At 32.6% G+C, this 17555-nt stretch overlaps 1 protein-coding gene across 4 annotated transcripts in view; it reads left to right on the top strand.

The window, feature by feature from the left end:
- Positions 1–1755: 1755 nt before the first annotated feature.
- ampd2b (adenosine monophosphate deaminase 2b) overlaps positions 1756–17555 on the top strand; it is a 43100-nt gene continuing 27300 nt past the window's right edge. The window contains exon 1 of one of the 4 annotated variants that reach the window (XM_056463595.1): positions 1756–1943. In XM_056463595.1, coding sequence (XP_056319570.1) covers positions 1865–1943 — 79 coding nt within the window. In that variant the 5' untranslated portion in view covers positions 1756–1864. Of the gene's footprint in view, positions 1944–9456; positions 9584–17555 lie in introns of those variants that run through there. The other 3 variants (XM_056463598.1, XM_056463596.1, XM_056463597.1) reach the window with 3 other exon arrangements.

Genomic DNA, 17555 nt, shown 5'->3' with positions numbered 1-17555 from the left:
TTGAAATCAGAATTATTAGCCCCCCTTTGAATTTTTTTTCTTTTTTTACAGAGCAAGGAAATTTTCACAGTATGTCTGATAATATTTTTTCTTCTGGAGAAAGTCTTATTTGTTTTAATTCGGCTAGAATAAATTTTTTTTAAATCCATTTTAGGGTGAAAATTATTAGCCCCTTTAAGCTATATTTTTTTCTACTGTCTACAGAAAAAACTATTATGTTTAGAAATGTGTTGAAAAAAAATCTTCTCTCTGTTAAACAGAAATTGGTATGTATGTATAAACTGTATGTATGTGTGCATGTATGTATATATATATATATATATATATATATATATATATATATATATATATATATACATATATATATATATATATATATATATATATATATATATATATATATATATATATATATATATATATTGTCATTATTTTTTAACACATCTATAGTTGTGGTGGCACAGAGTTACACCTCTTTAGTGAATGTTAAAATAAGGTGAATTAAAACAAAAAATAATTAACGTCCTGGATCTGTTTCTTCGCTCTTCTTTATTAATTTTTTATGCATTATAGAAGTATCAGGTTTCCGTATCGGTAAATACTCAAAATCAAATGATTCGGACTTGAGGGCAAAAAACCTGATCGGCACATCCCTATACTAAACAAGAATTATCTAAAAAAGACTTAGTTATGATAAGAGTTAGGATTTATGGCTCAGTGTAAATTTAATGTATTTCATTTAGTATAAAAGAGACTGCAATCCCGGTTTTAAGTGACTTAATTTAAATTGCTTTCAAATTGCTCATTATTACTTTTCCAAGTTAAACTGTAGTTTTAGCGTGACGCGGTGGCGCAGTGGATAGCACAATCGCCTCACAGCAAGAAGGTCGCTGGTTCAAGCCTCGGCTGGGTCAGTTGACATTTCTGTGTGGAGTTTGCATGTTCCCCCCATGTTGGCTGTAACTAAATTGGCCATAGTGTATGTGTGTGATTGAGTCTGTATGGTGTTCCCAGTGATGGGTTGCAGCTGGAAGGGCATCTGCTGCGCAAAACATGTGTTGGATAAGTTGGCGGTTCATTCCGCTGTGGTGACCCCAGAGTAATAAAGGGACGAAGTTGAAAAGAAAATGAATGAATGAACTGTAGTTTTGGTGGGTTGTGAAACTGATGAACTGATGATTTAAAATCCCCCATTCCAACCCTGCCTGACGCTCCTTTTACTGCAGTCAATTGTAATCAGATTCTACTATCCTTATTCTCCATTCTTTTTCCTAGACGATTCTGTAGGCTATTTCAAATTGCCCCCTGTCTCACTAGTGACTTTTCTGGAGCCTTTTTAATTGTATGCATCCCTGATACGTGTTTCTTTCATATCACGTTTACACTTCCAGCTGTTGCCCATCACAGACAGTGGCGATACGGAGTCAGCAGAGGCAGCCTCCAGTGCATCTCTTCTGCTGAATAAACTCTGATCCCTGAGCAGCGTCTGTCTGCCTCGTCGTCGTGTTTCCCCCCTCGTCCCCTGTGTTCATCATTACCAGGAGCATCTCATTTCCATCACCGCAACACTACAGGGGCACCGTTCATATACTCACCACCGTACTCTCACCGTGGCTCTGAGTTCCCATGGAAACCGCGGGGAGTGACAGCATGCAGGCGGCGTGTGCCCGCGTGTGAGTGGGCACCAGGAGCTGTGGGAGGAGCCACTTTCTATACTGCAGCATCCAAGAAGCGGGATTTCTCATTTACACACAAACACACACGTCTGAACATCTTAGTTACTGCAGAGAAAGCTGGACAGAGTGAGGAATCCGTGCCTTGACCAACCGGTGTTTTGTCGGTCTGTAGTGAATCTAAAGCCAAAATGTCTTCTAAACTACCTTCAGGCAAACCTACATCCCCTTTCAGGAAGAGAGGAAGCCTGCAGTACACAGCCAGTGGAGGTAAGAAAAACACATGGGTTTATAAAATGTGTGTTAGAAATGATACAAGAATGTATCTTAACGTGTGCAGCTTATGTGGGAAAAATTAAGAGACCTCCTAAAACATCTCAGTTAATCAAGATTTATAATGTATAGTTGGACTTTGTTGGTTTTTCTTAAAGTACTGATGACATTTGCTTCTAAATTGAAAATAAAAATGTTGTTAAAATGAGAAGTTGTCAAAATAACAAAAAAGGTTCCCTGTGTTTATATGTCTGTTTATTTTTAGACTACGTAATACCACTATTTACTTAAAATAGTTAAGAAATACATTTTTGATAGAATAACCCTGATTTCCAACATTTTTCTGACTGATTGTCTTATAAAAAAAAACTCAAAAAAGAGACATTATTTGAAATTTGGATGAAATGTGACCAGACCTTTATTCAATACAATTCAATTCACCTTTATTTGTATAGCGCTTATACAATGTAGATTGTGTCAAAGCAGCTTCACATAAAAGGTCACAGTAAAAAACCTTTACAGATAAAAAATAAATATTAACATTTTACTCAAACATACATCTTATAAATCTTAGTACATCAAGAGAACCTGAGTATTTCTCCTAATTTTCCCCCCATAGCTTCATATTTCATCATAAATTCAGTATTTTAAAATATTTTAAGTTGATTATTTCTTGCATTTGACTTTTATGTGCCAGATGTTCAGCAGAGTTTCTGTAATCCAGCATCTGTTTAAAATAGAAAGTTTTATACCTGTTGATTTAAAGGAAACTGCTGCAGCTTTTAGAAGACTGTGCTCTTTTTCCCATCTCTCTCTCTCTCTCTTTTACATGGGTCTACAGGCTTTCAAATCTAATGCTTTACATAATGTTTTGTCTCTGAAGCAGAATAATAGCTCCCGGATATGATTTTGATATTTCTCTGATGAGCAGAAAGCGGAAGGTTTTGACTGTAATTAAATTGGCAGTACTTCGTTGATGGGCTTTCAGATCTCTGTTTTTCAATTCATGAATAGATTCATCCAGAGGATGTTTCTGATTCAATTGCAAGAAAGCCAGACGAGGGAAATCAAACTGTGGGTGCTCTAGACCACATCCATAAACTACGTGCAACACAATGTTTGTGGTCAGGCCAGCATTGCGTAAGGCTTACATAAGATCTGGTTCAACACTTCACACCTCTTTCACTCTCTCTCTCTTTTGCTGAAAAATTGTGATTTTTATTCTGCGCTAGAAGCAACACATTCTGTTAGGCATTGCATGTATGTGTTAGTTTGCTGTGCCTCTGATACACTGGTGAAAACCTGAAAATGTGTGCATTTTTCTGTGGTTGAGCGCAAAAAGCAGATAGAGATAAATGCTGAAATGGATTTGCCTTGCTGCGACAGCATAATTTCAGCAGCCTGAGGCGGCAAATATCATCAAAAACCATCTTCACCACAGAGAAGGAGTAATTATCTGAGCATGGAGGCTTGGCAGGTGGCATATTGTTGCTATCTTTCTGAGGAAAATACAGCAGCATTCATAGAAATAGTCTTTTGCTCACACACTTGCAGCAGTAAATTATAGTCTGTGCTCTGCTTTGAATGAAAAGCCCCTTAAATAGTCTTTTTACAGACTCTAAGACATGCAATATTTAAAATTCCTCTCGCATTTCAGCCGCAATCTAGTGTCTGATTACTCAAAGCCTCAGTACGCTTTCGCTGTGGCTCATTCTTGACAGATTCTGCTTGATTTAAAACAGAGGCAACAGTGTAAACATGAGGACGAGCAAATAGTCCATCTTGCTATGAAAGAAATTACAGTTTTCAGACACAGTCCAGTGTGTTTAAAGATCCTGATCTCCTGAGGAATGTGTTTAGCATTTCTTTTCTTGCAGTCTAAACTTGCCTGACCATTGGTTCATCTAATGGCATATAGGAAAGATATTACAGTGCAGTTTGTTGCCACATCATACACATTTCCAATTGTGGTGACTAGTAAATATGTTCTTTTAAATAGTATGCAATATTTTGCCATATTGAATTGGATGAAATTAAATGATCATTAATTATAAATTGTAATTAAATTATAATTAAATCATAATTGCAATAGAATTGAATTAAGTAAAATAATAACCTTTATTTAACCAGGTAATTCAATTGAGAACCAGTTCTCATTTACATGTACAATGATGACCTGGCCAGGAGGCAACATAAAAAGCAGATACAAAGCAGCAGGGACACAATGCAATAACAATTTCACCAATGCAGATAATAACATATAAAACCAAGGAAAAACTAAAAACAAGCACAGTGATCTTGTACTATTAACTGGATTGAATTTTTAAAGGATGATGTGGAAGCTTTAAGGTATGCTGCAGATGATTCCAAGCATCAGCAGCAGAAAACTGAAAAGAGTGACCAAGTGAAGGTTAATAAGGTTAATAAAGGTCAATAAAACTACTAGAATGCAGATTTCGGCATGTTTTCTGAATGTTTAGAAGTGACTGTAAATATAGTGGTGAAGTTTTCCCAATAAGAGTTTTGTAAGTGAACAGAAACCAATGAGTTTGTCAACTTGATTGAAGAGAAGGCCTATTCAACAAAGAATACAGTTGACAGTGATGAGTATTAAATGGCTCACCAGTAACAAAACAAATTTCTGCATGGTAAATAACATCTAGTTTGTGAAGCAGGGTTTTTAAGCAGATCTGAAAATTAAATTCCCATAATCCAAAATTGGTAATACTATTAATATGACCAAATGCTGCTTTGAAGAGTATGTGAAAGATCTAACCAGATTATTTGTAGCAGTCAATCATCAATAATCAATCTCAGTACCGTCCCATGAGGAAATTTTAGGAGGAAAATCAACATGTGGTAAATTTCTATTAAAAACCATACATTTTGTTTTATTAGTATGTAAAACTAAAACTAAGATTGGTAAAAGCGTGTTGGATGTTTAAAAAACTGACTTGCAGTGAAGTGCTGTAGTCAGAGAAGAACTAGATATATAAATGATGGGATCATCAGCGTATAGATGTATGAAAGAATCACCTGCAGCAGAAGCAATATCAAAAACATAAATATAAAATAGGCAGAACTATACAGTAAGTCAATTTTACTTAAAGGCTCACATGACTTTTCACATTTCTAGTTAGTCAACCTCCAGTTAGAGGGAAAAAAGTATGATTTTCTGAAAAATGTGTAAAAAAAAAAGTAAAGAAAAAACAGTAAGAAAATTAGTTTCCCTTTAAATTACTAAAGGAAAAATCACATTGGTTGATATTTTACTTGTTTTAACGATTAAAAAAACAACACTTAAAATCTTTAGTGTCTCCAACGAAATATATATATATATATATATATATATATATATATATATATATATATATATATATATATACATATATTATATATTTTTTATGTATTGATAATAGCAAACAATCCAAAAATGTTAAGGGATTTTTTATTGCATTAAGTTTTTATTTATTTATTTTTTAATCTCTACCACGTTTCATTAAATGTGTGCAGTTTTTCATGGTACAGTATATGAAGTTTAGTGTCAACTGAGGCACAGTAATTTGGCATTTTTCTAAATACTGGTTGATATGTTAAATTAATAATTATTGTTTATTGCTTTTTTCCTTAAATGTTTCATTCTAATTACAGCATCATATAGTACAAAATACATTACACTACAAATGTTACATTTTGACTGAACAGTTAACCTGACATCATGCCTTCTACATAAGCCATATCTCATGCAGTAGAATGCCACATCTGTTTTTTGTCAACATTTTTGCATTATTCCCATCACACATTCATGTCAGCTTGTGGCATCAAGTTTTTTTTTGCCATCTTGCCATTGTTCTGTCTGCCCGTTTCTTTTCTGAATGTCTTTTCTGTAACATTGTGTCCTCGATACAGTCTCTCAGTTCTCATATTTAGTCCTTTAGTTGCAGAATTAATACTGTAAGTCTGCTTTCCATCTTCATTAAAACAAAACCCACACCCCATAATAAAAACACAGTTTCAATCACAGTGTCCTCCATCTTCCAGATTTTATTGAATGCGATGCATATTTACTGAGGTACCGCTCAGTTCCTATAACTAAGTTCTTATAACTTCCCCTGTATGGAAAAATGAAACAAACTGCTTTTCTCTATTTTACAGAGCTCTAATAACAAGCACTGAATAACATTCAATTGAACTCCCCAGCAGTCAGGCAATGTACTGTATAATCATATAGCTGTTTGTTTTGATTGCATTTATAGCCTCTAGCTGACAAGTGTTTTCATGAGTCACTTGACTGTACACAGAGCAGATGTGTCATTCGGGACCCTGTCTGTGTAACGTTATGTTAGTTTAATAACCTTTTCCTTCTTAACATAAAAGATGGACAAGATAGTTTACATTGACTCTTGAGAAATGTGTTATTTTCATAGGGAACACTGTTATTAAAGGTATAGTTCACCCAAAAATGAACAATTTTGGTCATTGTTTACTCACTCTTTACTTGTTTTAACCCTTTGTGAGTTCCTTTCATATTTTTAACACACAAAACGTTATTATAAAAAAGCTTGGACTCGGAAATCTGTATCTATTCATTTCCATTTGTTTTTTTCCTATGAAGAATAGAAGTAAAGGGTTACAGGTTTTCTTTCTTCAAAAATATCTTTCAACAGGGGTAAAGAAACTCACAAAGGGTTAGAACCACTTAAGGGTGAGTAAATGGTGAGTAAATTTTCATTTTGGGTCATTTTTCATTCATTCATTCATTCATTTTCATTTTGGCTGAGTCCCTTTATTAATCAGGGAATGAACCGGGAACTTATCCAGCATATGTTTTACGCAGCGGATGCCTTCCAGCTGCAATTTTGAGTGAACTATCCCTTAAAATTATTGTTAAATGGGAACATGTCTGTATGCAAAAACAAGTTTCTTTCATGTCAGTATGCAAAAACAAGTGCTGTTTTTGTTTTTAACAAACTTGGTCAAAGTTCATGTCTCAGTCTCCAGCTTTCTATCCATCTATATTTGAAATATTGTTGCTAGAACTTTGACCCCTGTTGCGCCTCCTTAGCTATCAGTGTGGTTTGAGGGAGAGGAGGGTTCCTTTAAAGGAGCCTTTTGACTGCCTCCCCCTCAGCCACCATTTTGCTGCTATTTAGAGTTGTTTTCTTCAAAACCACCAGCTAGTTACTTTTCCAGTTTTTTCCAGGGACTTCACCCATGAGGTAGGAGCATTATAGTTTTTAAACACCCTTGTGCTTTTACTGCAGGTTAGGGTAGTAGAGTAGAGCCATGGTATGGTGTGTTGGTACTTTAGTGTTTGTGGATAAGCACAGTAAGTTGGTGAAAGTGAGTTGACAGGAGCTTTTGCCGCGATCGTCAAATATAAATAAACAGTTTAGCCGGTGTCCGTTAGGGGGAACCAGCGAGTCATTTTTCTTACCAAATATACTCCATGCTCACCATGTAAAATGGATTTACTGTACCCAGGGTTATTCCAGTTAATTAATTAAATATTAATTAACTAACTATAACCATAACACTATGTAAGTTAAATATAAACACTCAATTTAACATGGTTTTAAGAAAATATTTGTAATTTTCATTTATTTTTAAATTAAAACTAAATTAACTAAAATATATAATATAATATAGGCATGTATAAAATAACTAATACAAAAATGATACCATAGTTAACCAAAACGTTTAACTTGGTATAGAATACATGTTAACTGTAATAAACAAATAAATTCCAATCAGTTGACATTAATATGTTTCTCATTTTGTTTAAATTAAACTAAAATTAGAACAACAAATGAACATTATAATAAAAAACTAAAATAGTTACATAGTGGTACTAACCCTGGTTGTATTTCAAGATCTTAAATTATAAGGTAACACTTTATTTTGATGGTCCTTATTGCACATTTTGTTGACTAAAAGTTGCATTGCAGCTACATGCCAATTACTTCTTGTTTGAGTATTAAAAGACTGTCTGGTTAATATCTGCTGATACTACTCCTTTAACATATTTTACTGACTAAAAGAATCTTTGCAAGAACATGTGAACTTACACTAACCCTATCCCCAACCTAACAGTCTACTTATAATCTATTGAGAATTAGTTGGCATATCGATGCAAAATAAATTAAATTTGACAAAATGCAAAAAAGGGACCATAAAAATAAAGTGATACCAATTATACATATGGAAAGCGATTAAACATAAAGTTCAAAAAGGTGTCGCGGTGGCACAATGAGTAGCACAATCACCTTAAAGCAAGAAGGTTGCTGAGCGTCGGCTGAGTCAGCTGGCATTTCTGTGTGGAATTTGCATGTTTTGCCCGTGTTAACGTGGGTTTTCTCTGGTTTCCCCCACAGTCCAAAGACATGCACTATAGGTGAATTGGATAGTCTAAATTGTCCGTAGTGTATGTGTGTGAATGAGAATGCATGGGTGTTTCCCAGTGATGGCTTGCAGCTGGAAGGGCATTCTCTGTGTAAAACATATGTTGGATAGATGGTGGTTCATTCCGCTGCGGCGACCCCTGATTAATAAAGAGACTAAGCTGAAAAGAAAATGAATGAATGAATGAATAAAGTTTAAAAAAGTTTTATTTAATTCAATAAATCAGTGATGGATTAAAAATCACAAATGATCATATGTAGAACTGACTTTTATATACTGAATTTATATTTAAAAATGCTTTAAATGAATTGAGCACGCCATTACGTCTCCTAAACTAGCATATAATTTTATTGCATTTAATAATGTTAATTTTATGAACATATGCTTTTTTGCACTCATTAATGAATATTCATTAATACTGACTATTTCATCGAAACTGTTGTAAAAATATTGTCAATTAATTTAAGCTATTTATGTTTATTCATAAAAAATATATAATTTTATTTTATTCACCCCCCCCCCCCCCCCCACCTAAACAAAGGCCTTTAATCACATGAACAAATAAAAGCGATAGGTTCCCAGATCCTCAAAAAAAGCCTCATCAGTGTGATCTTTGTCTCTCTGATGTCTTCATCAAAGCCTGTGTCCTCTAAAAGAGAAGCCGGATTCAGGGACGCTATTGTTCCCTTTGATTAAACATGATCAGAAACACCTCTGAACACGACAACACAATTATTCACACTCCCTCTATATACACGCCAACAAAAATCACTCTTCTTCTACACCAAAAGCTGAGATCAATATTTGACACTGATGATTTGGTGAGCAAGCATTGATAAACCCACTATCTTGATGACTGTTTAAACAGGCCAGTCTAATTTCTACCGCTCTGACCTCCATTTCAGCTTCTGAGGGAGTCTCTCTTTCTCTATATCCCTTTCTCAAAACATCCTCCAGCATTTTCGCATGCACTGCAGTCGAGCAACCGCATCACGGGGTGAAGGACAGGGGGGTTTACAGAGATGCTGTTTATTCCAGTCTATCATGAGACAGCAGTGATGTTTCCAAACTCCCCCTGTCATTGCAGACCAGGTGGTACAGTCCAGCCATGTGTCAGGGATATTTAAATGAGAGGGGGGTGACAGTGGGCAGCCCAGACAGCTGGCAGGAACCAGGAAGAGGAGGGAGGGGAGACTGGATGCTCCGGCTCCATCAGCTGTGTTTACTGTATGTATGTATGTGGGACAGATTCAATCCCAAGCAAATGAATGAATGAATGACATGCTTTGACTGTTGGTTAAGAAAGTGTAGCTTTGTGCTTTATCTGTTCTTATCCTTTGTTTTCTCTCTGACCTGCACTAGTTTGCTCTTATTCTTTCATCTGGGACGTTCATGAATTTCTTTTTGTCCCGTGTTTGTCTCCATCTCTAAGCCTTCAGCTGTGTTGCTGCTGTCAGCTCATGTTTGTCCCTTGGGAGTCATGGACTTGTGTGTGTGTGTGTGTGTGTGTGTGTGTGTGGCTGAAAGATGATGATGATGATGTGTATGTGTGTGTGTTCTTTATTGATTGTCCTCTTTTTTGAAGGTGTTGTGGTCAGCGTTGTGTAGCTCTGTGTTTTACAGATGATAGATTAAGTGGATGGTTGAGAGAGTTCTAGTGAAGGATGTGGTTTGTTTATATGAGGTTAAAGAATGTGTCTGCTCGAAGTAAAAGAGGTAATGAGGCCTCGGGTTAAATCCTACTGGGAAATTCGCGTTAAGATGGTGTATGTGTTTTCGTTGGTCGTTTTAGATCAGCAAAAAAACTACTTCTAAGTTGTGGATTGTTAATGATTACAATGACCTGATGGAATTTGTATTTGAGCAATTCCATGCAAATGTGAATCTTGCCATGAAAAAAATGAAGTTTTCACCAAAATAGCGAAACCGTTTGACGTTTTTTGCGCAAGCAAGTATTTTACAGTACTGTAAAAATACTCAAAAATGTTTCTGTAAATGTTTTCAAACAATTATATTTGATTTACCAAAGTAACACAAGTGGCAGTTTCACATCTGTCACATCCTCATAAATGCAAAAATGTCAAATATAATAAAATCAATCATGTTTGTCCTATAAAGAGCTAACTCTTATCATTTTGATTAGCATCGTTTCTTTTGGGTTGTGCAGTTTAATTGACAGAATTTCTACAAAGTATGTTGTATACTGTAAACATGCTAACTTTTTGGTCACGTCCATAACGCATGTTTATTCTCCCCATTTAATATCAAAAACATGTTTACAGATAGATATTTTTCTGATCCCATTAGTCTGTGGTTAGTTGTTTTGAAAAAATTTAAACAGATGTTTCAATAAAATGTTCAAATATACTTTCTCTGTGAACCTGTTATGAGTTTTTACTGCAAATGTCACATCCATAAAGCTGGAATCGCTCAAATATACTATGAGATTACATATTTTTAGTGTGTTGTGACTACTCTTGGATTACTTTTAGATTACATTTGACCTAACTCGACTATTTTTTGTATCTTGGATTTCTTTTAGATTACAGTTCACCTAACTCGAACTATTTTTTGAATCTTGGATTACTTTTAGATTACATTTGACCTAACTCGACTATTTTTTGGATCTTGGATTTCTTTTAGATTACTTTTTACCTAACTTACTGTATTTTGGATCTTGGACTACTTTTAGATTACTTTTGACGGAACTCGACTATTTTTTGGATTATGGATTAGTTTTAGATTACTTTTGACCTAACTTTTTGTACTGTAAATATTTCAAGAGGAAAGAAAGATGAATTACAGAGAATTGGTATAATATGTGTGTATACAGTGTACAACTGTAAAGTTACTAGGTTATTGAAGTATAATAATCTGTTTGCTAGTACTGATTTTTTAAGAATCTGATCTGCTATTTCAAAAACAACTATATTACGTTTTGTCGAATTGGTGGCTAATTTCATTTGTATCAAAACGTTGTCCAAAGCATGAAAAACTGCAAAACACAGACTGTAGTTCAATAATCTAATGAGATGAAGGGAAAGATGCGATATGCATTTATCTGAGTAAAGCGTTTTCTTGAGGAAGATAAATGCTAAACTGGACTGAACTTTATCCTCTGAATAGTTTTTGTTTGCTATTGGTCAATGTCATGTGATCGACAGGTTTTCTGCTCTTGTAGCTGTAATATTCATTTAAAAATCATTGTACCACTAATAATAATGATGTGCAACATGCACAGATATATCCTTTATAATAAACATTGCAGTATTCCATTAAAACATGAATACATGATGATTTTACACGTGTGGATTGAGCTCTGTGATTTCACATTAAAGTTATATGTGTTTAGTTTTATGCTCTAAATGGAGGCTGCATCTCTACTCTGACAGATGCAGGTTGTTGTTGGGTCATGTGAGGTATTCAGTGAACACAGTGATGCAGCATCAGGTTGCCATGGTGACGGCGACTGGCTTTGTTTGGTAACCATCATCCTTAGCGTTGCTCAGTTTTGATCAGGGTTTATATGAAATATGCCACCATATCGGTTTAGACATCAAATATTAGGCATGGCTATGTAAGACTTCACTCAATGTTTTATGTTTGTATGGAACATCTGTGGCAGTAATTGATTAGTTCTTGTATACTGAAATACTAAATAATTATAACTTCTGTGAAATATTATATGTGTACACAATTATTTAAATGTTGTTGAAACAATGCTGACTCAGGTTTCATTTATTTGATCAGAAACACAGTAAAATATGTTGTTATTACAATTTAGAACATCTGCTTTTCAGTTACTCCAGGATTTAGCATGTCCAATGATTTTTGAGATCAATTATAAATATTATACAACATTTAGTATATTTTCACAGCAAAACAGTAGAATTGACGAATAGATGGAAATATTGCCATAGGTTTTGAGGAAATCTGTCACAAAGTCATTTTAAGCTGTATAAAAAATAATGTTCCTGCGAACATGGACTGTTTTTTATTTCAATATATTTCTATATGTACATCTTTCCCCATATTTCAATTCTAGATTTTCTGTATCATGCCAGTTTTCAGTGTCACTGGATGCTTCAGAAATCATTCTATTATGTTGTTTTTGTGCTTATCAATGATTTATTATAATTGTTTAATTATTATTCATGTTAAATTTATTTGTGCAAGTATTTATTTTGTAACCTATAATTTTAGTAAATGCTACTTTTGATTAATTTAATGTCATTGCTGAGTATTTACTTATATTTTCAAAATATATCTTACTGACCCAAACCTTTGAATAGTAGCATATAACTGTATCTGAAAAAAATATAATAAATGAAAAAAATATATATATAATGTATACCATGAGACGTTTATTAAAATATTCAAGTCTCATATGAAATGTGCACAAATGGATATATACATATAATGTATATAATAGTGAAGCTTTATATTAGATGGCAATAATTACTTTATACCATTGATGCAGGTCACCTATTCGTTTCTGTAATGTCTTTAAATAAATAATTATTTAAGTAGAAAGTAAAATATAATCAACAAAGAAAATGTAAATGAAAAGATAAATGAAAAAGCTTCTTTATTGACTGTCTTAGTCCTATTACTTTAAAATAACAAACACTGTGCGTCTCTTTATATTTAGGCTAAAATACTGCTTTATTTATTTATATTATTTAAGTATGTATGTTTGTACTTTCATTTTAGTTTTCTTTCATTTTTTTCAATTCTACTTTCCAGAATGAATCCTCATTGCATTAAACAAGTTTACAATGATAGAAATGCTTGTTAACAAGTTTTTAATGATTAATGAAATAATTATAATGCTTTGTTTCGTTGTTTCTCCATATCTTCATTTACAAGTAGCGGAGTATTTACAGCTACTGTGTAATTCTGTCCGTTCGCATCCTGTGCATTTGAGCCTCCTATCGGCATAGTCGCAAACTGCTGTTACATCTAAAAACAATGTTTAGTCATTTTGAAGTGTCACCCACTGTATAAGTTGGTACATGGTTATTACGTTTTAACTATTTGCATTTAATAAACACTTGTAATTTGTTTACATCACCCCTAATCATTATCCAAACCATTACCTCTAAACTCAAACCTTATTTATTAAACAGGAATTTATAGAACAATGTGTATTAATGCAGCAGATAAATATTTTGGTGTTTGATCTTTTGGTGGTTTACATGCTGAAAATTTACACACTCTCAGCTCACCCAAGAGGACTTTTTTCATAAAATTCAAGTGGCTACCAGTACTTTGGGAGTAAAAAAAAAACATATAGTGGCAATACAAAATGAATACCTGTGGCTCATTTTGATCTTATCAAGCAAAATAATCAATCAGTGCAAAAAAAAAAAAAAAAAAAAAAAAACTGAAATAGTATTTACAAAATTATTACCAATATTTCACAACATAGGAACAGGTAATGATTTAGTTTTGACTGTATATGTTTTTGTTTTACCACCTAAAGTGCCTTTAGCCATTGACTCTCACATTCACTGGGGTTCTACACAATCAGTTTGTGTTGGGACAACATGAAGGAATTAAGTTAAGGTATTAGTTTTTACAAATTTAAGTGAATTGAACATAAAACAATTAAGCTGTTGCACATAAAAATGAAGAATTGTGTTGTTTCAGCTCATTTTATTGAGTACACTGAAAAAATTATTCAAAGATGATTCTTTGGATTTACTCAATTTTTTTACGTTAAGAGGTTGTAAACAATTTATTTAGGTTGAATTTAAACAAAAAAATTAGGTTGAACATTATTAAACCTTATTTGTTTGTTTAAATTCAACACAAATAAATTGTTTGCAACAATTTTGCATGCAACACTTTTTTCAGTGTAGTTTAAACAAAGATCAAAGGTAATTTTTTGAGTGTAGATCCACAATTTCAGCTTTTTTTCTTTAATATTTTACTGAACTAAAAGTAACCTACATGTTGAATGAGGTGAGGGTGAATAAATTATCTGCATATTTTGATTTATGGTGTAAATTATGACTGACCACCAAGTTAAAGCTGTGCAAATGATGATAAAACATTGTATCCAAAATTAGTTGAATTTGCAAGTGATTTCTAAAAGTAATTGAAGCCTGCTTTTTGATTAGTGGTCTGATCTTTGACCTGATCTCATGTGTTGCAGGGCTGTTGCTCATTCTTATCTCTATCTTCTTCTTATCTCACTACACTGATCATTCGCTTCTTCCATTCATAAATACATGACATTTATAGAGGCTCATTCTAGACTGTTTGTTTACCATCACAATCAATATCTCCATTAGCTGTGTTTTTGCAGTTGCAACACTGCGGTTGAAGCCTCAGTCATACTCAGATGAGGTCAGACGCTCAGTTTGCTTTTCAGTGCTTTTTCTGCTGATCCTGTGTATGAAGGGGATGCTGATTATGTAACAAGCACTGAACTCCCAAAATAACAGCCATGAGAAGATTATATACAAGCCAGTGGATATATCAGTCTCCCCTTCTGGCTTTATGATGCACTATACACAGTTTAATTTACAGTCTAGTTTGTTTCGAATTGATATGTTGTTTAGGCCTACAGCGTTGAATTAAAAAATCTTGCAGCCATGACAATAAAATACAGATGTAAACATATATACACTACCGGTCAAAAGTTATTGCACTATAAAATGACTGTTCAAAAGTAGTTTATAATTTAATTTAATCATTTATTCTAGTGATTTTAAAGATGAATTTTCAGCTTCATTACTCCAGTCGTCAGAGTCACATGATCCTTCAGAAATCACTCTATTATTATTATTATTATTATTATTATTATTATTATTATTATTATTATTATTATTATTATTATTATTATTATTATTCATGGTAATAGTAATAAAAGCATTAATGACTGGAGTAATAATTTCATTTGATATGCAATAAGAAAGCAGTTATTTAAAATGTTTATAAATATTTAACAATTAAAAAAATATTTTTTACATTTAATAAATTCCGACTTGATAAACAGAATAAGTTTCTTAAATAACATGAAAAAAAACTGACCCCAAACTTTTGAGCGGTAGTGTATTTATTTATATTTTTAAAAGTACTTTTTTTTTAGAAGACAGAAATTACATTTTAAACTAATAAATCTAGCTATACACTGCTACTAAAATGTGTGCTCTTATTATATATTGGCAGCCACTATAGTACAAGTTGTATGCTTAGTCTTAAGTAAAATACTAGTGTGTAGATTAAGATGCCTGGAGTCATTTAATGTACATAATTAACCAATAACTGAAATTACTGTATTGAGAAACATAATTTGAACTCAATGAAAGAATGTGCGTTTATAGGTTTCTCTGTTAATTACTTCTAATGAGTTATTATTTCAAAATATATTATTGTGTTTTAACAGTATTTTACTGTAAAATTAGATTAAGTAAGTTTTATTTGTTACTTTCCAGCTTTTTCAGTAAAGAAACATTCTTTTAACTAATTTTAACTAATAAAAACATTTTAAACGTATTTATACTGTATTTTCCATATAAAATGTAAAAAAACTATTACAGTGTATAACGTATATATTAATAAAATATGTTGTTTGAAAAACTTATTTGATCATAGAAATTTTAGATTTATATTAGGGATGCACCGATACAATGTGTTTTAGAACCAATCCGATACCAAAAGTTCAGTGTATTGGCCGATACAGATACCGATACCGATATCAGATAACGATATCCGATACTTCCAATTTCTGTTTAACGGAGAGAAGAGTTTTTTAACACATTTCTAAACATAATAGTTTTAATAACTCATTTCTATTAACGGATTTCTTTTATCTTTGCCATGATGACAGCACATAATATTTTACTAGATATTTTCTATAAAGATATATCTATACAGCTTAAAGTGACATTTAAAGGCTTAACTAGATTAATTATGTTAACTAGGCAGGATAGGGTAATTAGGCAAGTAATTGTATAACGATTGTTTGTTCTGTAGACTAGCGAAAAATAATATAGCTTAAAGGGGCTAATCATTTTGACCTTAAAATGTTTTTTTTATTAAAAACTGCTCTTATTTTAGCCGAAATAAAACAAATAAGACTTTTTCCAGAAGAAAAAATATTATCAGACATACTGTGAAAATTTCCTTGCTCTGTTAAACATAATTTGGGAAATATAAAATAATAATAATAATAATAATAATTCAAAGGGTTGCTAATAATTCTAACTTCAACTGTGTATATACTACAATGTCTATACTTATGAGATATGGAAACCCAAATAATATCTCTTCTGTAGGACACAGTGCACTAAAAATACTGTAGACATCTATAAATATTGTTAAACCTTCCATTATTTTTCAAAAACAAAAGCTATTTTTATTCTTTAAAAATAATATTTGTACTGTATATGTGTATTTATAGGAACATACAGTATATCTTGTAAAGACGTTCACTATACCTTTTTATCTTTTTTGAGTTTTTTTATTTAAGTTATTTAAGTTAAATGCTTGCATCTGTTTTCTATTTTCTGTCATTTGTATTTGGTCTGCCCCTATCTTCTAGTCAAATCTGTTACGTCGTTATTACAAAACTGCCAATGTCAATGTCTTTAAAGCACTGATATAAAAAGGATATTACTTGCTACAAGTGACTTGCTTCACTTCCCCTAAGGGAAAACTATAAGCATTGATAAATGTCATTTATTCTTCTCTCATTAATTTGTTCAAAAGGTTTAGAATACACGCTAATAGTTTCATTATTTGTCAACTCTGTTATTGTGATATTTCAGTGAATTTCTCATTCACATTTTAAAAACAAAAATGTGCTGAAAACACAGCAAAATTCTGTTTTGGACATGTCATGTAGTACGTGGTTTGAGGTTAGCGTCTTGAGCTTAAAGCATGGTGGAAAATGTCAACTCTGTTTTTGTCAACTTTGTTAGTAGATTAAATAGTTTAACAATAATTTAAACAACAGTTAGGAACAGAATCCCTGCATTTAAGCATTTTGAAATACCTTAAATTAATAATGGATTCTGTTTACATTAAAATGGAAATGTTCATACTTTTATTGTATATCATTCCAGTTTAAGGAAATAAATGGAAAATGCTTGAAATGTACTTACAGTTCTGGAATGGGTCATGTATACTACTGTTTACAACATGTATACTACAGTTATATACTTAAACACTTATTTTGTTAAGTTTCTTATGGTC

The sequence above is a fragment of the Danio aesculapii genome, chromosome 8 (genome assembly GCF_903798145.1).
Source record: "Danio aesculapii chromosome 8, fDanAes4.1, whole genome shotgun sequence".
NCBI classification, from domain to species: Eukaryota; Metazoa; Chordata; class Actinopteri; order Cypriniformes; family Danionidae; genus Danio; species Danio aesculapii.
The sequence above is the reverse complement of the archived record's forward strand: the minus strand, read 5'-3'. Positions and strand labels throughout refer to the sequence as shown.